The sequence below is a fragment of the Ovis canadensis genome, chromosome 8 (assembly GCF_042477335.2).
Source record: "Ovis canadensis isolate MfBH-ARS-UI-01 breed Bighorn chromosome 8, ARS-UI_OviCan_v2, whole genome shotgun sequence".
Taxonomy (NCBI): domain Eukaryota; kingdom Metazoa; phylum Chordata; class Mammalia; order Artiodactyla; family Bovidae; genus Ovis; species Ovis canadensis.
The window spans coordinates 38,538,439-38,562,708 of record NC_091252.1 but is presented as its reverse complement, the minus strand read 5'-3'; the positions used below and the strand labels follow the sequence as shown (position 1 = coordinate 38,562,708).

The following is a 24,270-nucleotide window of genomic DNA, read 5'->3' as shown; positions in this document are numbered from 1 at the left end:
AGGAAGAAGGGAGAAAAAAAAAATGTAGCACAAAGTTAACCATGCATGAATCTAGCTGAGTGGAATGTGGGTTTTCATTTTACTGTTCTATTTTACTGTAGGTTTGAAAAATTTTCGAAATAAAAAATTTATTTCGAATTTGTGGAGAATAATTTAAGGAAAAGATATTTCACGGCTATTTTTAAGCCCCCAAATGCTGAAATTAATTTTGAAGCATGATGTTAAATATAATAAACCCTAAGGATATATATGTATATATGTGTGTGTGTGTATAGTTAATCAAACCAAGTAGAATTAAGGCCTTTCTGGAAGTTACCTCTTAAAAATTTGGCCTGAAAGCCTGTGACTCGCCCACCAGGGGGCAGTGCAGGAGCGTCATTCTGTGCACTGCTGAGCGCCGTGGGTTCCCCCCACATAACTGTTTCCACAAGAGGTCGCTCTTCTCTGCACAAAACATTTTCAGGATTCTTAGACCACTTTAATAGAGAATGCGGATAGCTGCACTGCTTCCCGTTTCTTTCTTCCCACTCCAATCTGCTTCTGAGTTCTGTGGATTTTTGCCTTGGCTCCTCCGCTTCGTGGAGTGACTTCACGGAAGGGTCTGGATAAGAGGGGTGCAGATCCGCTCTCCTGTGTGTGCTGCAAAGGCCAAGAGTGCATTTGTCTACTCCTACCCCAGGAATTCAGTCTTTTTATTACAAACTGCCAAGTCATGGTCCTACTGCAGTTCATCTTTAGATTTCCTAGGATGTGTTGAAATTCTAGGAATCCCACTCAGCAGTTTTACCTCTCCTAAAGCTGTGATGTGGCTCCTTACTGAGTGATTCAGGTATATATAGCTCAGACGGTAAAGAATCCACTTGCAGTAACAAGAGACGGAGGTTTGATCCCTGAGTCGGAAAGATCCCCTGGAGAAGGGAATTGTAACCCACTCCAGTGTTCTTGCCCAGAGAATCCCATGAGGTGGTTGACTTAGAAGGACTGTCTTTCTGTGCAGTTAAACAAGAAAGATGGCTTAGTGTAAATGTTGCAGAAAGTTACCCAGCAGATTAAATGGTTAGCCTGTGGTGAGTACATAGACTCAATGCCTGCAGAACCAGATTGCACTACTGGACTAGAATTAAAAACCACAAGAGTCAGCCTCCAAAGCTGATTATAATAGGCAAACGGGATAGAGTAGCCCCAGACAAATTTAGCAGGGCGCTCAGAAGAAGTACTGACTTCAGATATAAGCAAAAGTGCTCTCGTAGGGGCAGGAGAAGGCAATGGCACCCCACTCCAGTACTCTTGCCTGGAAAATCCCATGGACCGAGGAGCCTGGTAGGCAGTCCATGGGGTCGCTAAGAGTCGGATACGACTGAGCGACTTCACTTTCACTTTTCACTTTTGTGCATTGGAGAAGGAAATGGTAACCCACTCCAGTGTTCTTGCCTGGAGAATCCCAGGGACAGGGGAGCCTGGTGGGCTGCCGTCTGTGGGGTCGCACAGAGTCGGACACGACTGAAGCAACTTAGCAGCAGCAGGGGCAGGAGGGAGGGATGTTATTTGCTCTGTCTTGGTTCAAAATATTAAGTACTGTCTTGAGATCCTCCAAGGCAAAACTCAGCATCAGGACACCACCAGCCTGTCTGTTCAGCTTGCTCTGACCTTCCCCAAGTGAGCGAAGTGCCCTTCATGTGTTGTCATCTGTCCAGTTCAGACCTCTGTAATACGCGCTATTCGTGGTTGGTACTTTGCATGCTCTCTTCTCCTGAGGACAGAGGCTGATTACTTGTAGGTTGGTGTATTTTCCCCACTCTGGTTCCATTCTGGTCCCATGCATACCTTTTTCCCCTCTGGGCGCTCTTTTTTCCTCTTTTTTGAATTCTTTTTCTCAAATACAATGACATAGACTTGCTAATATCTTAAAAAGTAAAGCAAAGAAAAGTAACCGTCACTGAGTGCCTTTTTTGTGTTGGACCCTTCACTGTGTTAGGTGTTTCATAAGCATCTTCTCCGTTAATCTCCTTCCTCTAACAAACTCGGCGAGCTTCTTGCTGTTCAAGTCTTTGCACTCACTGTTTCCTTTCCCTGGAACCTCTTTTTCCTTAAGTGCTCAAGAAGGCGGTTTCCTGTTCTCCTAACAAACGTGTAGTTTATAGGCCGTTCTTCTGTGGCTGAGTTTACTAGGCTGGTGACCCCACTTTCCTCCCAGTGGTGGGTGGGGTCTTGGGGAGGAACTCACTGAGCTCAGCCTGAGGACTTGGACCTCCTCCCTCTCGCTGGGTCCTTGCCCTTCCAGCTGCTCGTCCAGTGCATCCTGGTCACTGGGTGTCTTCTTTTAGTTTACTAATTTATTATAGTTGCTCTGTTTCTTCCTCATGATAACTGATACTTTCATCTAGACTCCATTTCTCCCTAGAAGACGAGGGATTCAATATTTTGGTTAGTTTTCCCCTTAAGCATCATCTGTTTTTCTTTTTAAATTAACATAATTGTATTTATTTATTTATTTTGGCCACTCTGTGTGGCATGCAGGATCTTAGTTCCCTGACTAGGAATCGAACCTATGCCCCTTGCAGTAGAATCACAGTCTTAACCACTGGATAGCCAGGGAAGTCCCTAACCTATCATGTTTTAACATACAGTTTTGTTCTTTATAATCTGAAAGTCTAGATCATACCTTTGTAAACAGATATATATACTTAATTTAAAAACTCATCCGTTTTTACGGCTCTAGTATTAAAACAATATAACCAAGTTCTCATCTTCTGTTATGGGGCTTCCCAGGTGGTGCAGTCGTAAAGAGGTAAGAGATGCGAGTTCAATCCCTGGTTCGAGAAGATTCCCTGGAGTAGGAAATGCCAGCCCACTCCAGTATTCTTGCCTGGAGAATCCCTATGGACAGAGGAGCCTAGTGGGCTGCAGTCCATGGGGTCACAAAGAGTCGGACACGCCTGAGCACATGTATCTTCTGTTATACCTATCTTCTATTTCCAACCTTCAAGGCTCAATTTAAGTCCTAAGTCCTCTGAGGTTTTCTGCACCTTTAGTACCTAACATTAATCTTTCCTGCTCTCAGTACCTATACTTCAGTTTGGCCATTAATCTAAAGAATCTTATTTGTTATTTAATTGCTTTGTCTGTCTGTGTCTTATGTGACTGATGAGATGGTTAGATGCCAGTTGATGGTTGCAGTGTGTTCTTAATTTTGCAGTGTTGAAAAAGAGTCACTTTAAAGGACTTTTTTGAAGCAAAATATTTTAAATATATTTTTCCTAATGGAGTTTTATGTATATTCTTAAACACAGTATAAAAATTATTCATCTGGTTTAGGTTTTCTGAAAAGCATTTTCTTTGACTATAGGATGATTATTTTTCTGTGTTTTTAGTATTCATTTTATTCTCAGTATTCATTTAAGAAGACTAATGTGTTCAGGTATAATGCTCCAAGGAAGTGTTTCAGAAAAGAAAGAATATTAATTATTTCCTGTAGCTGATCTATAAAAAGCCATTTCGGAAAGTACATTCATTTTAATTTTTTATTGGGACTTTGCGGTTGATTTTTACAGTTGCTGTATTAAAGTCATTTTTAGTCTTCTACAGAAAATGTATAAAGGTTTATTTGATAAAATATCAATATTTTAATAGCTATAATTGTCTAAGCATTCCTAATTATGTGTTGAGCTTTGAGCTTCTTACCAGAGCTGCAGTTTCCTGGCAAAGTTTAAACATCAGTCTCCAATCAGTTAGGTTAATCTCTGTATAATATAATTAAATTCATCTGACCTGGTTACTGGGTACATTTTAAATATCAGACTGCTAATCATGACACCACGACGAATATTTCAATTTTAAAGTTGACCTTTTAGAATCAGCCTTTCTTTAATCTGCCAGTTGTACTTAACAGAAATATTTCTTTTAAAAAGTAACCTGACTTAGTTCATGTATTTAATGAGAAAAGAACCAAAGTTATTATAAAATGTGTATAAGGCAAGCTGTCTTAAAAAAACTAATGACATTTCTTTTTCTTTGTAGAGATACTTCCTAGTTGGGAGCAATCATGCAGAAACAAAATACCGTGTTTTGAAAATTGATAGAACAGAACCAAAAGATTTGGTTATCATTGATGACAGGGTAAGTATCTTGACAACCTGAATACAGACAGAAACCTTTGTACTCCTCATTTAATGGATATGAAATATCCTTACAGCGTCTAGCGATGTATACTTTTTTTTTATCATACATCTAAAAATGACAGTTTTTCATGGTTGGCTAGAATTTTTAATCTCTAATCTGGTTTCTAAAATTACAGAAGTCAGAAAGTTTGCCAGAATTATACTTTGCCCTTCATTTTGATTTTTTATGAAGCAAACACTTTGGATAAGATAATGAATATATTTTCTTAAAGGGGTACCATTTTAAGGATCTGATATAACTCTCAATATTGCAGCCACCGAAGAGATTATTTCTTCTTTTTCTTCTTTGATATGAAGCTCCTTGAAGTCAAAAAGGACTTCACTACTGCAGACTTGTTATTATACTGCTCAAAGTGATTGGTAGGGTCACTTCTGATGACTTGCTAGAGAAATGTTAAGCTGCTATTATCCACATGTCATATTATTCAGAGTTGGGACTTAATTCAGGTGGCCCAAAAATATGAGGCTTTTAGTCAAAAGAGAAATATACTAAGGTGGAATTGAACCATTAATTTTAACTCTCAGGTGAGAGCAGCTAACACTTTGTGTTGAAGTTCCTGTCTGAATATTTGTGAATCTGTGTGGATTCCTGGTTTTTCAAAGGTATCAGTAGCTGTAGTTTGGAACTCATTTTCACTAAGCTCTTTGGAAAACTAATTTCTATGTTATAATAATTTTGGATATGTTGTATTTTGTGACTTCTCTTACTCTTGGGTATCATGGTCCTCCTTCACCCACACACATACCATCTGGCAGTATTTATTAATATGATGTAATGATACTTGGCTTTACTTGGGGGTTCGAGTGGCTGATTGGGGATCTCTTTGAGAATCTAAGAAAAGCTATGGGACTTCTCACAAAAATACACATTGCATACAGTTTTAAGGAGTTTATAGATTTCTTGAAACTTGTCTGTGGATTCCTCATACCTCTGAATCTCTGATCCAGAAGATAAGGTTTTGGTATACCTTTTTTAAGTACAGCAATGTGTGATCTAGTAACCACCCTTAATTAACTGCTAATGTTAAAAACTTTGTTGGCTTTTTAGAATTGTAGCTTAGTCCTGCACTTTTATATACTTCTCTGTGAAACAGCTAATGGTGTAAAGCTGTAGGAAACTTTTAATTTTCAGAGGTAAATAAATAATGAATCTAAAAATCAAGCACAACCTTACAGATTAATTTGCTTATTTCTAGCATGTATATACTCAACAAGAAGTGCGAGAACTTCTTGGGCGCCTGGATCTAGGAAACAGGACAAAGATGGGACAGAAAGGCTCCTCTGGGTTATTTCGAGCTGTTTCAGCTTTTGGTGTTGTAGGTAAGGAAGATGCCTCCCTCTTTCAACCTCTTTTTTTCCCCCATATATAGACTACTTGAAGATAGTTTGCAAAGCTCATATTTACATAGGTTTGTAAATGTGACCCACCTTCTGGGTCTTTGGTTATTTAAAAATGAATCATCTATCAACCAGGTATCAAACAGCCTTTATATAATATCTGCTATATGCCCAGGACTGTGCTCAGATTCATACAGGATATGAACAAATGTAGTGACGGTTTGGACCTCTAAGGAGTCTGGCTTGCCAAGAAATGAAAAAGTGAAAATTGGCTTGGACTTGTAAACGTCAGCTGGAAAAACAGATACAGGTAAAACCAGCTTTTAAATTAGAGGAGTTTCTCTCAAGGACACGCTGCAGTGTAAAGTGTCACGAGCCCCTTCTCTGAGTGACAACTGGTTTCTTACTCTCAGAGAAACTTTGTTCTCTAAAATCACAGACAGTCGGAAACTTTGCTCTTTAAAATTGTGTCAGTGAGAGAAAACATCCCCCTGTCGCCTGGATGATCTAAGTCATTTTGACGCAGAGAGGCAGCCTCGGTTGACAAGGCGAGCGCGGAGCTTCAGATAAGGGCTTTCTGGACGCAGCCGACTGCAGCTCTATTCACTTTATTGCTTTCTAGGAAATGAGACCCCGAGTCTGCTTCACATTCCAGACCTGATGTTTATCTCTTTACATTCAGTCTTGCTCTGGTTTGAGCCTCTTCATTTAAATTTTACCTAATCTCTTTCCCAAATCCTATAATAGTGCCTTTACTTATTCACGAACAAGCATAGAAATGGCCTTGGCCTTTAAAGGAGTCCATGGTCCAGCTTGTGGGTGTTTGGGAGATGCCCCGCAGTTCCTCTGGTGCGTTGTCCCTCATGACAGTGGGTCAGAAAACCTGTCTTTGCTCCTGGATTTGTCCCAGGGAGTCTTAGGATGATTGGATTGGACGGGGGTGGGGTGGAGGGGTGGGGGGACAAAACCCAGGGCCCAGGAAACAACTCCAGGACTGGAATTTGGATCCCTGTTGTGTAGTCAATAGTAAATGCTGGAGGTTACATAAGAGGTAGAGATTACATAAGAGGTGGAGAAGACAAGACTCAGGCTGGATCCTGGAGGAGAAGCAAGCTTTGGATGGATGTGGGGAATGGAGGGGAGAGCTCCAGGAGGGGTGACGGCAGAAGCACCGGCATGAAGATGCCCACGGGTCCTGGAATGCTGGCAAGCGCTTGGTGAGGCCAGATCACTGGGGCCTTGGAAGCCAGGCAGAGGGCAGTGTGTTTCAGCTGCCCTGTTGGCATAGCTGTACTTCAAGTCTTTCCCTCTCAACACAAAATTATCTTTCTGCTTCTTAAACCCACTGAACTGTCTGTAATATTTACTGAGTAGTGTCTATAGATATTAACAAAATGAATATGGACTTACCTGTGCTGCATAGTTTCATAGTCCTAGGTTCATTTTTCTGATTAGCACTCTCTATTCAGTGCATGTGTGCTTGCTGAGACTTGGATTATGCCTATTCTGCTATGTTTGAAGTTTGTTTTTCTCGATGTGCTCTCGTAGCCCTTCACGTAGAATCCCTTTAGGTCCGTTTTGTGTCTTAGGCGGCTGCCAGGGAAGGGTGAGAGTGGTCGGTATAGTTAGTTTCTTCTGCATAGGACTGGCGCCCTCTGTGTACCTTCTGCTTAGTCTTGACAATTCCCTTGAGGTTTCATGTTTAATGGATAACATGTGCATGTTAGTGTATGTCAGGCGAGTTCGTGTGTTTCAATTCCATATATTCCATACGTGTTAAATTCCACTTTAAGTGTTACTTAACTCTTAGTCAAAGAAAAAAAATCTAGAAATAAAAAAAGTGTCTTAAATACATTAGGCTTAATCAGATAAAAACTCATTTCTTTAAATGCTAATACTTTATTACAACTTTTGAAAAATGTAAATTTCCTAAGGTATATGTAATATTGAATGCCTAATTAGTCAGAGTTAAATATTCAAAATTGAACCTTCCTTGCTAATTAAGTATAATGAGTTGAAGATCAGTTGTGGGTATGTGTGCTAAATTACTTCAGTCGTGTCTGACTCTTTGCTACCCTGTGTGCTGTAGCCACCCAGGCTCCTCTGTCCATGGGATTCTCCAGGCAAGAATACTGGAGTGGGTTGCCACGCCCTCCTCCAGGGGATCTTCCTCACCCAGGGATTGAAGCCGGGTCTCTTCTGTCTCCTGCATTGGCAGGCGGGTTCTTTACCACTAGCTCTGCCTGGGAAGCCCGTTGAACTATATTTTAAAGTAGCTGCCCTTGGGTGTTTTGGAGTTGTATTGGGCAGTTTGCTTTTTACATTAACTGGCCTCTAGATGCTCTCCTGGGCTTCGCAGGTGGTACTAGTGGTAAAGAACCCACCTGCCAATGTAGGGGATATAGGTGACGTGGGTTTGATCCCTGGGTCAGGAAGATCCCCTGGAGGAGGGCATGGCAACCCACTCCAGTATTCGTGTCTGGAGAATCCCATGGACCAGGGAGCCTAATGGGCTACAGCCCATAGGTCGCAAAGAGTTGGACATGACTGAAGTGACTTAGCGTGCATGCACGCATGCAGATGGTGTACTGTGTTACTTTAATGGTACTTTGATCATTCTTCACTGTTCTGGGCATCTTTGCTTTTAGCGATATTCCTTGCCTCATTTTAAATGTATTGATAACTAAGCTTGTAAAACCATAGCTTTATCCATGGCAGCCCACTTCAGTACTCTTGCCCGGAAAATCCCGTGGACGGAGGAGCCTGGTAGGCTGCAGCCCATGGGGTCACTAAGAGTCGGACACGACTGAGCGACTTCACTTTCACTTTTCACTTTCATGCATTGGAGAAGGAAATGGCAACCCACTCCTGTGTTCTTGCCTGGAGAGTCCCAGTGACGGCGGAGCCTGGTGGGCTGCCGTCTATGGGATCGCACAGAGTCGGACACGACTGAAGCGATTTAGCAGCAGCAACCAAGTTTATAGCCAAATAAATATTCATTTTATACACAGCTATTAATAAACTTTGGATGAGGACTGAAGATATTGCCATGTTTCTCTTAGGTGGCATTCTTAGATATTGTGGTATATTTCTATCGCAATTTGAGGCCCCTTTGAGACTCTCCTTGGATGGTGAAGTGACTATAAGGTTGACTTGCCGGTAAAGTGACACGGTAATGTACTTAGTAATCATTTATTACCTTTGTGGACATGCACTTTATTTATTCTAATTCAACCATGCTTAGAATGTTTGAAGAGTAAATAAGGACTTAATAAAAGGCTATGATTTATCTAGTATTGGATAGACTAATGAGGGCTACTGAAATAGCAAAACGCAAAGTAAGGGCAACTGAAATAGCAAAACACAAAATACTTAACCTTGGAAATATAAGTAGTCTGATTGTCAGAATAAGACGTGTGAAAGGACTTGAATGGTTGTCTTCTGTTCTGCAGCTGAAGTATTTTCTGTCTCAATTTTTTCAGCATGCCCAATTTGTGAATAGTATTTTTGCTGGACTGTTTTGAACTGTTACCATGGTTAATTTAATGCACAGTCTATAAGAATCTAAAGCTATGCTTCTCAATTGTCTACAGTAAAGGACCAGTCTTTTTTCCAGCAATGTGTCAAGACCAACACAAGAGCCTACTGGGCGTAACTTGTCATCAGCTTGGACCACGTGTGACTCACCACATAAGTTCATAATATCCAAACTAGTCTTGTCTGTTCAAGGCAGGCTCGTTGATGATGAACTCTGATGTTCCCGACCCTTCCTTTCAGTTTGTTTGCATTTCTTTTCATGGACTGCTGCTGAAAGCTCGCGGACCATCTCTGGTCCCTAGACATGGACTGAGCCTGCCCTGTAGCTGTGGTGCCCATTTATGATTTGCTCCTTTGTGGTTTGACAGCCAGGAGGTTTGGGAGACCACCAGATAGGTCGTGAGCATCGCTCACCCAGGTTTCTTTTGTTTTTAAGCTCCTGCCTGTGACACACTACCGACGGCAAAGCTGCAGGGTCAGAAAATCCATCAGTGGGTGCCAGGTGCTGGGGGTGGGAAGAGTGGATGGACGTCAGAGGAGCCTGAGGGGGTGTTTTTGGCGTGATGGGAATATTATTTTCGTCTCAGCAGTGGTTACAAGACTGTGTGAAAGTGAAAAGCGTTAGTTGCTCTCACCCAGTTTTAATGTGGCCCTGGGACGTTTGGGTGGAGGCCTGGAGTCCGTCCTTCTCTCGGTGCTCTGGCCATCCAGCTCCTTTGGGTATGTGTCCTTTTTCCGCCTGTGTCACCGTGAGAGGATGCGTTTGTAAGCTGCTAGTAGGCTGAGGGGGAGTGGTAGAGTAAGTGTCTTCATAGTAGACCAAGTGATGGGCTTGGTTGTTCTTTAAAGCAGCACCCTTAGAAACAGATCGCAGAGTCAAGAGAAAGGGAAGACGGCAATGGCACGTGGGCCTCGGCTCGTGAGGGGATGATAGGTTTGGTGTTAGGGTGTCACTTTGGTCCCTTGTGGTTTTTGATCCGTCTCTGTCAGAGTGCAGAGAAGCTCTGAAGAGTGACCAGCTGACAAGGTGACTGAGGAGGATGCTGCCCTCTTCCCCGTTGGTGAGCTTGTGGGGTCCTCTCCAGCCCCCAGAACTCCACCCAACTCCATCCTCTCACACTGCCCCTTTTTATTTACCTTGTTTGGCGTCCATCACAAACGACGCAGCCTTTTCTCCTTGGAGGAAAAGCAGTCACTTTTGCGTGATGACCGTCGTCTAGGCTTCTGGGAAGAACCTGGGGAAACTGGTCTGGGATCAGAAGTGCATAGAATGAAGATGAAAAAACTTGTCCTGGCTTTTCATGTGTTAAAATGGTGATGAGGCTGACTTTTCACAGAGGTCTGTGCCAGACTGAAGCCTTTTAACTGTTGGCTGTATTTGATGGGAACCTTTAAAAAAAACAAACGAGTGACATTTCCAATTGGTAGTAAAAAGAAAATAATCTCATAATATGCAAAAAGCACTTATGATGGTAGAGAGTGTTCTTTTGTACAGTATATTTACTTCATTAAAAATATAAAGGGATATGTAGGATGAAATAGTCTAGAATTGAAAACATGAAATTCAATTGGAATGCAGGTTGGGGGAAATTATTACAGAGAGGTTTTTTTCCTTATGTAAAAAATACATAACAAGAACAAAAGGAAAACTGATTTATCTTGGAAATATTTATTACTTAAACTCAATTAGATTCCCTTTTTGGGTGTTTATGCTGCTTCCAGGACCCTTGATTTTGTAGGTTTTGGCCTTCTGAAAGGATAACTGCTTCCTGCTGCTGCTGCTGCTGCTAAGTTGCTTCAGTCGTGTCCGACTCTGTGTGACCCCACAGACGGCAGCCCGCCAGGCTCCCCTGTCCCTGGGATTCTCCAGGCAAGAACACTGGAGTGGGTTGCCATTTCCTTCTCCAATGCATGAAAGTGAAAAGTGAAAGAGAAGTCGCTCAGTTGTGTCCGACTCTTTGTGACCCCATGGACTGCAGCCTACCAGGCTCCTCCATCCATGGGAGTCTCCAGGCAAGAGTACTGGAGTGGGGTGCTATTGCCTTCTCCTAACTTGCTTTTAATGACATTGACGTTGAGCTTTATTTCCTGTTTTATGTCCTTTAGCTTTAGTCAGGGAATTTTGGGCTAGTCTACAAGTGAAAGTAGCCAGATGCATCACTCAGTCATGTTTGACTCTTTGGACCCTATGGACTATAGCCTACCAGGCTCCTATGTCTGTGGAACTCTCCATAATATTGGGGAGTATTGCCATTTCCCTCTAGTGGGGAGGAGCACAAATGAACATTTTTTAAAAAATGTGCTTTGTGGCTCTCCAGAATACTTTAATAGCAGTAACGTGGTTCATTAAAATCCTTATGGTATCTTTCTCTTAAGTATTTTGGCTCATTTACATTAGTACGTTCAATTACTAATCTCAACTAAGAATAACATGGCACAGACTATGGGTATTTGCCAATTCTAGAGCAAAAATTTATGGCCCCAAGATTCTAGCTCAGACTTTATAGAGTGCAACACTCGGAGAGAGAGAAAGAGGGCAAGTGCAAGTGGGACACCCACACGCGCACACAAGACAGTTTTGAAAAAACATGAGGCTGTATATGTAAGGTCCTTGGTTGAGTTTCTCTTTCAGGGCTTTGAATAAGTTACCCCACAGCCTTCTGGCCTCTGTTGTTTCTGGTAGGAAGTCAACTGTGTGTGACCATATCTGACTCCCACAGTGAGTGAGCTGGGGTGACAGGATCCGGTATCTGTGCTGGGATAGAGCCTCACTCTACAAGTAGGAGGCGGGTAGAAGAAAGGAGCCCCCGGGTTTCAGGTGTACTTGCCTGGAATAAAGAATTTGCAGCACAGAGCTGGAGGGGGTGAGAAACGCTGGTGGCCTGCACCTCCTGAGCAGAAGCCGGAGCCCTAGACTGAGAGCTGGGGAGGGGAGAGGGACGCCTGCTGGGAGTAGACACCCATCACGCAGAATTGGGAGAAGGGCGTAGGAGGGAAGCAAGCTGTGGTTCAGATGCCACAGACTGACTGGTCTTTCCAAGATCTAGCAGAGTTCTTTGAATAAATGTTTCTCCATTTGCTGTATGCCATTAGGAGAATTTCCAGAAACTGTCAGTGTTTTGTTTTTATAATTTTCACCAGTCACTGGGGAGAGGGTCTGCTGAGTTTCTTACAGAGCTGGTTCAGAAGTGTGCCCCTCTCCCTCCCCCAGCCACCAAGGCAAAAGTTCTGGGAGCCAGCACATTTTTAACCCAAGACTTCATGGTAACTAGTGTGTGGTTGGGAATTTAATGTTACTGAACCTTAACACATATGGTCTTCCTATAATCAAATTGTTCAGAGTGGTATTTTTAAGTGAGATAAATATTTCTAGAAAATAATTCTAAAACAGCTGAAAATTTATATGGTTGTAAATCAGAGAAATAATAAAGCAGGAAATATGTCAGAGTCTTTTGCCTTTTAAATATGTATCTGAAAGCATTGCTAAGTGTAGGAGGTGTATTTATCTTTCTGTTTTGTTGTTGTTGTGTAGGTTTTGTCAGGTTTTTAGAAGGCTATTATATTGTGTTAATAACCAAAAGGAGGAAGATGGCAGATATTGGAGGTCATGCAATATATAAGATTGAAGATACAAATATGATCTATATACCCAATGATTCTGTACGGATTAGTCATCCTGATGAAGCTAGGTATGTACTGGTGGTAACTGCTGTTTTTGTATCTATAGACCAATTGAAAAGCAAAATATAGTCAATAGATTATAAATCTTAAAATGTAAATACTGGCTCAGAATGCTACAGCTTTTGTTCAAGTGCTATTGAAGACCCATGATAATTGATTTGGGCAAGAATCAATAATGGCTGCTAAAACCATTAAGTGAGAGGTTATTGTTGACCTACTGTACTTCATGAATACCTCAACATACTGTACTTTGTGAATACTTTTTATTATTTACAAAGAGAAAAAAATGACAAACATACTTAACCAAATGGTCAAACTTGGCATCACCAGTAATGAGACAAAACTGACATTATTTGCCTCTTAATATGAAGCAGTGGGAAGGACACCAATAGCCTGCGTAGTTTTCTTACTAAAATTATTTAAATTGAATCTAGGCATGATAAAAATATTTAAATTGGATCTAAGCATGAGGAAAATAATCAGACAAATCCACATGTGGGACTTTCTGTAAGACAGCTGGCCCAGACCCTTCAGGAATGTCAGTGTTGTGAAATACAGGAAGAGCCAGAGGGTTAGGTTTTAGAATAACCATGACGGGCGCAGCACTTGAGTTTCTGTTGGATCCTGGATTAAAATATGTGCACAGTGTGTACACACACAGGCGCAGAGCTGTAAAGGACTTTACTGGAGTGGTTTTATATGAACTATACACTAGGGGGTATTGGGTCAGTGTTAAATTTTGGGTGTATAGTGACATTGTGGTTATTTAGGAGATTGTCCTTGTTCATAATAGATACATAATATTAAGATAAATAATATTTAGGACTGTCATCATGTCTGGTTCTTACTGTAAATGGTTTAGAAAAATAAAATGTACTTGTGTATTTAAAGAGAGAGGATGCCTATATGTATAAGGAGAAATATTTAACAGTGAATTCAGGTGAAGGACTTACTGCTATTCATTATACTATTTCCCCCCACCCCAATTTTTCTATGCATTTGAAAGCTTCAAAAAGTTGTTTGGGGAAATTATTGGAACCTGGGGCATATGGGGAAAGACTGTTAATAAATAATAAATTGATAGAGAAAATGCTAGAATTGATTTGATATTATAAAGGCTCAAAATGGAACAAAGTTAGGCATGTTTATGAGTTTTTAAAAAATAGCGGCTTAGGTTTTAATTACATTTCATACCTTTATAGTGTTGTTCTAGAACATGAACCAGAATTTAAAGGTGATGTGGTTTTCTTGCTTAAAACCTTGTTAGATAGTGGTTTTCTGGAACTTTGTGACACTCTCCTTGATGTTTGGAAGTGGGGTAAAAAAACAATTTTGTTTCGGACAAGAGTAAGAGTTTACCAGATAAAGCTTGTCTTATATTAACTGAAAAAAATTATATCCTATGTAGTTTACTGTCATTTTCCCCCAGTTTTATTGAGATAAAATTAACATATGCCACTGTGTAAGTTTAAGGTGTTCAGCATAATGATTTGACTTATGTATATTATGAAATGATGACCACAATGTAGTTAGCATCCATCATCTCATAAAGACACAATAAAAAGAACTTTTTTTTCCCTGTGTTGAGAACTTTTAGGATCTACTCTCTTAACTTTCATATATATTATAACAGCAGTAACTGTAGTCATCATATTGTTAACTATAGTAATCATTTTTTTAAGGTATCTACGAATATTCCAAAATGTGGACCTATCCAGCAATTTTTACTTTAGGTAAGTTTGAGCTTATTTTTACTCTGTCTCTTAAATGTTTATATTATTTCCTACAGGGTAAAAAGAGAATCAGAGAACACAGTAGTACTTTGATTATTCCTTTTTAAAAAAAATAGCCAAATCTTTTCATCCGAAACAATATAAATACAAGTATTCCTCCTTTTAAAAATCTAATTTTTGAAATTTTAAATGGATAAATTAAATGGTAATTATTCTTACTATGAAAAATAATCTTTTCATTATGATTTTAAAGAAATACTTTTATTTTGTAATTTTTTTGAGTTTGAAGATATTTATACTTCTGAATTTTTCAATATTATCATCATATCCAAAACAGGAAATTTTAAAATTCCTGCATCCTTTATTCAAATGAGAGTGGCAATAATAATTTAAAATTATACACTGATCTTTTATTTTTTACAGAAGAGCAAATTAAAGATTGAAGAAATTAAATTACTTACTCCTGTAGGACTGGCAAGAAGCACTCTATTAAAAGTAATTATTGCCAGTTCTCAAATACACATTTTCATCTAGCACACCAAATAGAAAATGTCACAAGGTACTAAATCTAGAGATTAGCACATAAACACACAGTTGTTGAATTAATTAAGGGCCAAACTCTAAAACATTAACAAAACAAATATTGAAAATCCTGTCCATTTCTGCAAATTTTTAAAAATTTTTATTGGAGTATAGTTGATCTATGATATTGTACGTGTTTCTGCTGTACAGCAGCGTGAGTCAGCTATATGGGGAGAGGGGATATATGTATCTACTCTGTTTTTTTTAAGGTTCTTTTTCCATATAGGCCATTACAGAGAACTGGTCACAGATATAGAAAACAAACTTACATTGCTAAGGTTAAGTGAGGAGAGGAATAAATTGGGAGATTGGAATTGACATACACACACTATTATATGTAAAATAGACAACTAATAAGGACTTACTGTATAGCACAGGGATCTCTACTCAGTACACTGTAATGGCTTATTTTGTAATTTTGAATTACAAAAATTAAATCTGCGTTGTCTATATACAGGGAGGTAGGAGGGGGATTCAGGGTTGGGGGGGACACATGTATACTTGTGGTTGGTTCATGTCAATGTATGGCAAGAAGTATCACAATATTGTAAAGTAATTATCCTCCAATTAAAATAAATAAAATTTTAAAAAGTTTATATATAGAGTTGTAACCGTTTCACAGTTTTCAGTTAACAGTCTAGTAAAAATTAGGTAAAAATAAACTCAAAATAGGGAGAACTTTAGCAGTACCAACATATTGTTGTTGGCATTGTAAATTAATAATTTTCCTGGAGAGGAATGAAGCATCAAGTATGTATGAAAATATATCTGAAGAAAATAAATCAGGAGGGAAAATATTATTCCCTGTTTGTAAAGGCACTAGCTTTTCAGATAGCTTCTCTATCATGGCCCAAACAAGCAAACCAACCAATGCAGAGACAACCCAAATATGGTGAATTGAAAAATAAGCAAGTAAATTATAGCAGAGCATCCCGAGAGAGTGTTACGCTATCACTGAAGTGACCACCATGCAGGCTGGTATATAGCAAGTTATTGTGCTGCATGGAAGATTCTGTCACTTACAGTGTCCAAAGTAAAATGTAGAACACAAAATCGCATGTATCAATGGACTTGGGTCATAGGACTAAGAAGAGGACCCAGAGTGTTGTAGCTGTTGGCATTATGTACTATTAGGGTGCTTTGCATTATTTTAAGTTTATTTTTAAACTCTTAATATAGTTAACCATTTATTTATTTATGAAATAAAAACATGTACTATGTAGAGTGGATTATGTCTTCATGATGTGAAACTGATGAAAGTTAATTAATTTAGCAATAGTATAGTGAAGGGTTTCTAAAGAAATAATTTTCACTTCCACGAATGTTTATTGAAAGTGTATTTCCATTGTAGTTGTCTCCATCATTTGCTTTTCAGCCATTATTGCTGAATTGTTTATAGTCTCTCTGAGGTACTACTGAAGCTCAGTGGAGCTGAGCTGTTAGGAGTGATTTCTCCTTCAGGGTTTTCAAGTTCATCTGCATTCTCGTACTGAGTTCTTCTCAAGTTATTCCACAAGTAAAAAATATGAGGTTAAAGACTTTAAAAAAATGTTATATTACATTCTTAAGGTTCAGCTAGGATAAATCAGTTGTCTTAAATAGGAAAAGTTGATTGTTAAAAGTAAAAGCCCAGTTTCTCACCCCACCCCCAGCTTTATTGAGAGATTAATGACATCTGTAAGTTTAAGTCGTACAATGTCATGGTTAGATACATGGATGTAGCGCAGAATGATTACCACAGTGTTGGTTAACAACTTCATCCCAAAACACAGTTGTGATTTTGTGTGTGTGTACTGATAACACTTGATTTACTCCCTTAACACATTTCAAGCACATAATTCAGTATTGTTAATTACAGTTACCATGCTGTACGTTAGATAACCAGATCTTATTTATCTTATGGCTAAGAGTTTGTACTCTTTGACCGATAGTTCTCCATTTCCCCCAGCCACTGGCAACTACCATTTTTTTAATATACCCTACATGTTATTTACCTGTTCCTTTGTTAATTTATTAATCTGTTCATTTGTGGTTGTTGCCTCATCTGGGTATCTTGATTAATTCTGCAGTGAGCATGGGGGTGCAGATAGCTCTTTGAGACGGTGATCTTTTTTCTTTTGGATATATAACCAGAAATGGGATTTCTGGATCAAATGGTAGTTCTGTTTTTAATTTTTAAGGAACTGCTATTTTATTTTCCATAATGGCTACACCAGTTTATGTTCCCACCAGCAGTGCAAAGTGTTCTCTTTTCTCTATATCCTTGCCAACCCTGCCGTTTCTTGTTTTAATAATAGCCATTCTAATAGGTATGAAGTGACATCTCATTGTTTTCTTGATTTGCATTTCCCAATGTGATGGTGAGCATCTTTTCATGCATTTATTGGCCATTTGGGAAATGTCTATTCAAGTCGTTTGCCCATTTAAAAATTGGATTATTTGTTTGTCGTTGAGTTGTATGAGTTCCTTATGTATTTTGGTGGTCAGCCCATTAACAGTTAGATGGTTTGCAGGTATTTTCTCCCATTCAAAAAGTTGCCTTTTTATTTTGCTCGCTCTTTCTCTGGGCAAAGCCTTTTATTTTGATGTTTCATTTGTTTGTTTTTGCTTTTGTTGCTCGCACTTTTGGTGCCATGTCCAAAAATAATATTTGTGAAGACCAATGTCAAGGAGCTTTTCCCTGTGTTTTCTTTTATTAGTTTATAGTTTCAAGTCTTACATTTAAGTCTTTAATCCATTTTGAGTGAATTTTTGTGAGTGGCATAAGACAGGGGTCCAGTTTCATTCTTCTGCAGGTGGTTGTCCAGTTTTCCTAACACACTTATTGAAGAGACCATCCTTTCTCCATTTGTCTTTTGGAAAACAGGTTGTCAGTCACTCAGTCATGTCCAACTCTTTGAGACCCCATGGACTGTAGCCCGCCAGGCTACACTGTTCATGGAATTCTCCAGGCAAGAATACTGGAACAGGTGGCCATTCCCTTCTTCAAGGGATTCTTTCCAACCCAGGGATCAAACCCAGGTCTCCTGCATTGTATTGCAGGTAGATTCTTCACTGTCTGAGCCACCAGGAAGCCCATCCTTCCTCCAATCGTCACTTTGGCTCCCTGGTTAAATATTAGTTGACTGTGTATCTGAGTGGTTTTATTTCAGGGCTCTCAATTCTGTTCCATTGGTCTAGGTGTCTTTTTTTTTTTTTCAATCTCAGTAACATGCTGTTTTGATGCTATAACTTTGTAATGAAGTTTGAAATCAGGAAGTTTGATGCCTCCAGCTTTGTTCTTTCTTAAGGGTGCTTTGACTATTAGGAGTCTTCTGTGGTTCCATACAAATTTTAGAATTGTTTTTTTCTATTCCTGTGGAAAATGGAATTTTGATACAGCTTGTATTGAATCTGTAGATGGCTTTGGGTAGTATGGTTATTTACACAGTATTAATTCTTCTGTTTCATGAACACTGGGTTTCTCTTGTGGCTCAGATAGTAAAGAATCCGTCTGCAATGTGGGAGATCTGGATTTGATCTCTGGGTTGGGAAGATCCCCTGGAGAAGGGAAAGGCTACCCACTCCAGTATTCTGGCCTGGAGAATTCCATGGACTGTACAGTCCATGGGGTCACAAAGAGTTGGACACGACTGAGCGACTCCCACTCACTCTGTGAACACTGGATATCTTTCCATTTATTTGTCTTATTCATTTATTTTATTCATGTCTTGTAATTTTCAGTATACAGATCTTTTACTTCTTTGGTTAAATTTATTCCTAAGGTTTTTTTATGCTCTTGTATATGGGATTGAGAAACCAACTTCTTAATACAGTTTTTATCTTTCTGAGATCAGATGCTAATAAAATTAATGGCTCTGTCAAACAAATTTAACAGATTAAATTAACAGATTAAATAAAAATCAATTTCAAATTATATTAATAAACTAAAGAAGAAATAATAATGTGTGAGAATCTCTGAAGTTGTAACCATTTTAAAGTATGACTATAATACTTTCAAATTTGTATAACTTAAGAAATTCTAGATACTGTCTGAAATTCTGTGCTAAAAATATATAGCTTAAGATAGTTATAAAAGTTGCTGATTTTGTGCAAATTTTATTTGCACAGACTGTTATAATTTTTTTAATGACATGCTTCTCAAACATGTTTCACTCTAGTGGCTTGTGTTATTTGCTTATTCTTATTTTATTACTAAATAAGTTACGGTGCCACCATTAGTAATTAATATAATTATTTTCATTCATAGGTAAACTGGAGTACAGACCTTGTATAATACTATTAGAGTAGATATTATAGCATTTTTAATAGTCCATTCAGATACATATAAAAGTATGACTTTGTTATACAAGACTATGAAGTTAGATTAATTTCAGTGTGAAGCACAAAGTGCATATGCAAATCAGTGAATGTAGGTTACTAACATTTTATTGTTTTTCTAGTTATGCAAATGCCTAAGTCATGTAATGATTTTTAAATTTCCAATTATATTCATGATTTACTATGTTTAAGGTGCTTATTTGAACAACATTGCTTCTGTTGTTGGTGCTAACTAATTCAGTTCATAATTAGGTGCTAACTAATTTAGTTCATAGGTTTTAATTCCTTCTGGGAGCCAAGATTATGAAATATGTTTTGCTTTTCTAATTCTTATTAAGCTTTCTCTTCTCAGTTACAGCTATGATTTGTCCCACTCACTTCAATATAATCTCACAGTCTTGCGAATGCCCCTGGAGATGTTAAAGTCAGAAACCACCCAGACTCGCCAGGAGAGTTTCGACATCTTTGAAGATGAAGGATTGATTACACAAGGTGGAAATGGTAGGTGGTTTTCAACACATCCAATATATGTTAATGTAACATCTATGAAACGGCATCTCATTAAATTCACTCACATTTCCTTCACATTTCTCCTTTCCTATTTGCTCTTTGTCCTCTCATGAAGTTGCTTCAGATATATGAATTCATATAAACAAATTCATTTTTATAGAGATCATGGTGGTGGTTTAGTTGCTAAGTTGCATCTGACTCTTGTGACCCCATGGACTGTAGCCTGCCAGGCTCCTCTGTCCATGGGATTCTCCAGGCAAGAATACCTGAGTGGCTTGTCATTTCCTTCTCCAGGGGATCTTCCCGACCCAGAAATTGAACCCGGGTCTCCTGCATTGCAGACAGATTGTTTACTGCCTGAGCTATGAGGGAAGTCCAGAGATCATGTATTACCAAATTGATTTCATTTGTGGGCAAGCCAGAAAATTGTATGCTGATGTTTTCTAGCAAAATTTCATGCACCTTTTATGGAATACATTCAACTTTGGCTGGAGAATTTTCTTTTTTAATATTGAAGAATACACACCACCACCTATTTTTCTTCATAGAGACCAATTGTGTATGAGTTGAATTGTAGAAAAAAGTTACCCTGGGTTGCCTGTTGCAGCCTAGACATTTATGTATCATATCTCTAATCCTCGTAAAAAACTACTCAGTAGGTGTAATGCTGCTTTCACATAAATAAAGGCTAAGTAGGAGGCCGAGACCTAGAGGTTAAGATCACAAGGCCAGTGTCCAGAGGAACCCTTGCAGAAGGTCAGAGGCTGTTCTGACTTTGACTGGTCTCAGCTTGACCCACCTGTCCCTCCTACAGCCTGCTTCTGTCAGGACTGTTGTGGGGTTACTGCAGGACCTGTGTGTGACTAGTCTAGGGTGACCCTGGGGATCTGGGACTAACCAGCCACACAGTAGAATGGGTACCTTTATCCCTAGATTTAGGGATTGGTCTAGCGCTCTAAGGCCAGAGACATTGCCAGAGTGAATGTTGTAAAGGCATTGCTTCAGATGTAAAGTTAAGACCATTTAGCTGAATTGGCCTTACTGTGGGAACAAAAAGTCAGTAGTGCCTTTGGGTCCCTTCCTCAGTGCCACTTCTGTGACAGTGATGAAGATGTGGGTGCAGAGGTCGAAGGTAAATTCCAGAAGATTTGTCCTTGCAGGACGCTCAGGAAGAGGCTGTGCTCTGTTAGCCTTTTGCCAGAAGTTCTGGTCCACTCTAAGAAGACTGAGACTTACTTCAGCTGAATGCCATCTCTGTTAATTGCCTTTGACTCTTGTTCATTTATTAGATTGACTATCACTTGAGCTAAAGCAAAACCCTGTGCACCCTCCCTGCCCCAAAACATCTAGATCACAGAAGTTTGCTGTGGTTCATATGAATTGTAATCTGTGCCCCTTGAGGCAGGTGGAGGGTAAGATAATGTGTACTTAAATATTTTTCACATCATCTCTTCTAAATATTGTTCTTAGTAATAGAAAAGCTAAAAGCATTAGTAAGTATGTACTGTGTGTCATCTTCCATTTGAATCTGAGTATCTGTACTGAGATCTCAATTAAGACTCCAAAAGCTACCTAACATTTTACTATCAGTCGAGCAGTTCTACTTGATAGATACGAATAAACTGTGTATTAGGTTTTTATGACTGCCGTAAGAAATTTCCACAAACTCAGTGACTTAAAACTATACACATTTATTATCTTACAGAAGTCAAAGTCCAAAAGAGATCTTGGTGGACTAGAGTTAGAGTGTTGGTAAGGCTGCATTTCTTTCTTGAGACCCTAAGGAAAAAGCCATTTCCTTGCCCTTTCCATCTTCAAAGCCAGCAATGGCTGGTGGAGGATTGCCCACATGACATCACTCTGACACTCTCACTCCTGTTCTCCTCTTTCACTCACAATGCCCATGTGATTACAGTGGGCCCTGTTGGACAATTCAGAAGAGTCTGCCCATCTTAATTAGCAACCTTAATTCCATCTGCAGCTTTAATTTCTCATTGCCACGTGACATAACTTACTCATGGGTTCTGGTGATTAGAACATAGATATTTTTTCTGTGGGGAAGGGACGCTACTACTACACAGGGGGAAACTGATAGGAAAGAGAAAGCGCGGGCAAAAGTTGTCTGCGTAGGTAGAAAAGGAAAATAATACATTTTTTAAAAAGTATTTAATGTGTCAGGCAGCATGTTAGTCACTTTGCATATATTATATTTTTTAAAAATCTGAATTATATCTCTGAGCTGAGTGGTATCATCATTTTACAGTTTGGAAAATTGAGGTTCTGAGATGTTATGTAACTTGCCAAAGGTCACAGAGCTGGTAAGTGACAAAGACAGGACTGCTATCCATTATTCATGCTCAATGTAATGTCATTGAAGGGGCAGAGAAGGCTCACTTTTTATAAATAAAACCAAAGAGCATTTGTCATAGTGTATATAAACACTCTTAACATACATGTTTTGAGAAGAAAAATAGTATTGCTTGTCTCTAAGCAGAACGGTTATAATCTTTTAAGCCATTATTTTTATACTTATTTCTCATTTCATACTTTATATAAGCTTTGTAAAACTTACTGCTATTTAGTAAATTTATCTGGATATCCTGAAATGATGCTTGATGAAATTAATTTTGTCATATCAAAAAAGCTTGATATAATAATAACGACCACTTACGGAATTATGAGTAAGACACTAGACTTGTTCTGAGCGTTTCATGTGCATTATCAACTTGCCTTTACAACAGTCACACGGAAGGGGCACGCATGAGCAAACGGAGCACTGAAATAAGTGACCCGCTTGAACACACCTGTCACCCTGCTGGCAAGGCAGAGCTCAGATGTGGACCCAGGCACTGTGACACTAGAGCCATGCTCCCAGTCACTGCTCCTGCTGTCTGTCAGCCTCATTCATGTATTTGTACGTGTGTGTCCCTAATTTCCCAGTTGTTTGCTTTTCTCTAGGTTAAAAACTCTCACAGATCAGAAAAATGTGCTTTTTCTTTAACTTTGTACAGAATCAGCACAGTGTTCTGGGCAATGAGATGAGTTATAGCCACTGAAAACAGCAGTGGTATTTATCAGACATTTTGAAATTAAAAAACAAAAGTTTGAGAGCTTAAAAATGAATTGAATGTCCACCAATTTCCTTATCTTCCTGATACCAACTCTTATTTTTTCAGGTGTATTTGGGATCTCTAGTGAACCTTACATGAAGTACGTGTGGAACGGCGAACTTCTAGATATAATTAAAAATACTGTCCATCGTGACTGGCTGCTATACATTATTCATGGATTCTGTGGGCAGTCAAGTATCCTTTTTTAAAACATTAAGATACATATTATTTATGCTATACCAGTTTGTAGAAAGCTGTATATGAATTATAAGATCATTACAGTTATCTGTGCACCCTGCAGATAGGTTACAATGACGCATTCTGGGTGGTTGAAATACAAAGAGGAATGCAGATCTATTATGTCTGCTGCTGCTGCTGCTAAGTCGCTTCAGTCGTGTCCGACTCTGTGCGACCCCATAGACGGCAGCCCATCAGGCTCCCCTGTCCAGACAGGTAAACAACAAGGAAGAAAGTGCTCTGGGCACAGAAAGTGCAGTAGGTAGTGTCATTCTTACCTAAGAGCAGGAGCAGAATCGCTAACAGGAGGGGAGGATGGGGCCAGGCTCATAGGAAGAGTTGAACTTGGCTTGACTTGATCAAGAAGCGGGCCTTGGCAGTGAGACTGTGGGTTGGGGAAGCACTGTGAGTGTAGAGATGGAAAAGTTTATGGGAGTGTACTTGTGGTTTGTGTATAAAATGCCTGGGAGGTGCAATGGGGTGGGAAGGAGATGAGTTAGGGGGGAGTCAGACTGCCAATCACCAGATTACTTTGGTGGTCGGATGAAGGACTTTGGGTTTGGTGCTAGAATCTTTGAAAGTTTTTTTCAAGAGGGTAACATACAAATTAGTACTTAGGAAGCTTGGGTGGGTAACCATTTCCAAAGTGTGTTGGTCACTCCATTATGACCCACTGTTTGTGACCCTGTGGACTGTAGCCCTCCAGGCTCCTCTGTCCATGGAATTCTCCAGGCAAGACTGGAGAGGAATGCCATTCCCTCCTGCAGGGTATCTTCCCAACCCAGGGATCAAACCTGGGTCTCCTGCGTTGCTGGTAGATTCTTTACCATCTGATCCACCCTAGACCAAGAGACATGCATTAGGAGAAGATTGCAGTGGTTCAGGCATAATGTAATGAAGATCTGGATTGGGAAGAGTCATAATAGATTAAATAGACATAGATTGAGCTTGGTGTTAAGCTGGTAAATCAATCTTATAAATATCATTTGTCGTTTTATTTGATTTCTAGGTATATTGAATGTGTTCTTATGAGGCTTAAGAAGG

At 39.4% G+C, this 24,270-nt stretch overlaps 1 protein-coding gene across 3 annotated transcripts in view; it reads left to right on the top strand.

The window, feature by feature from the left end:
• The window catches only part of FIG4 (FIG4 phosphoinositide 5-phosphatase), a 178,977-nt gene that overhangs the window by 44,988 nt on the left and 109,719 nt on the right, over nucleotides 1-24,270 (top strand). For 2 of the 3 annotated variants that reach the window (XM_069598142.1, XM_069598143.1), the window contains exons 2-7: nucleotides 4,018-4,116; nucleotides 5,375-5,498; nucleotides 12,586-12,742; nucleotides 14,417-14,467; nucleotides 19,722-19,870; nucleotides 23,056-23,184. In XM_069598142.1, the coding sequence (XP_069454243.1) occupies nucleotides 4,018-4,116; nucleotides 5,375-5,498; nucleotides 12,586-12,742; nucleotides 14,417-14,467; nucleotides 19,722-19,870; nucleotides 23,056-23,184 (709 nt within the window). Of the gene's footprint in view, nucleotides 1-4,017; nucleotides 4,117-5,374; nucleotides 5,499-5,691; nucleotides 5,827-12,585; nucleotides 12,743-14,416; nucleotides 14,468-19,721; nucleotides 19,871-23,055; nucleotides 23,185-24,270 lie in introns of all 3 variants that reach the window. The other variant, XM_069598144.1, reaches the window with a different exon arrangement.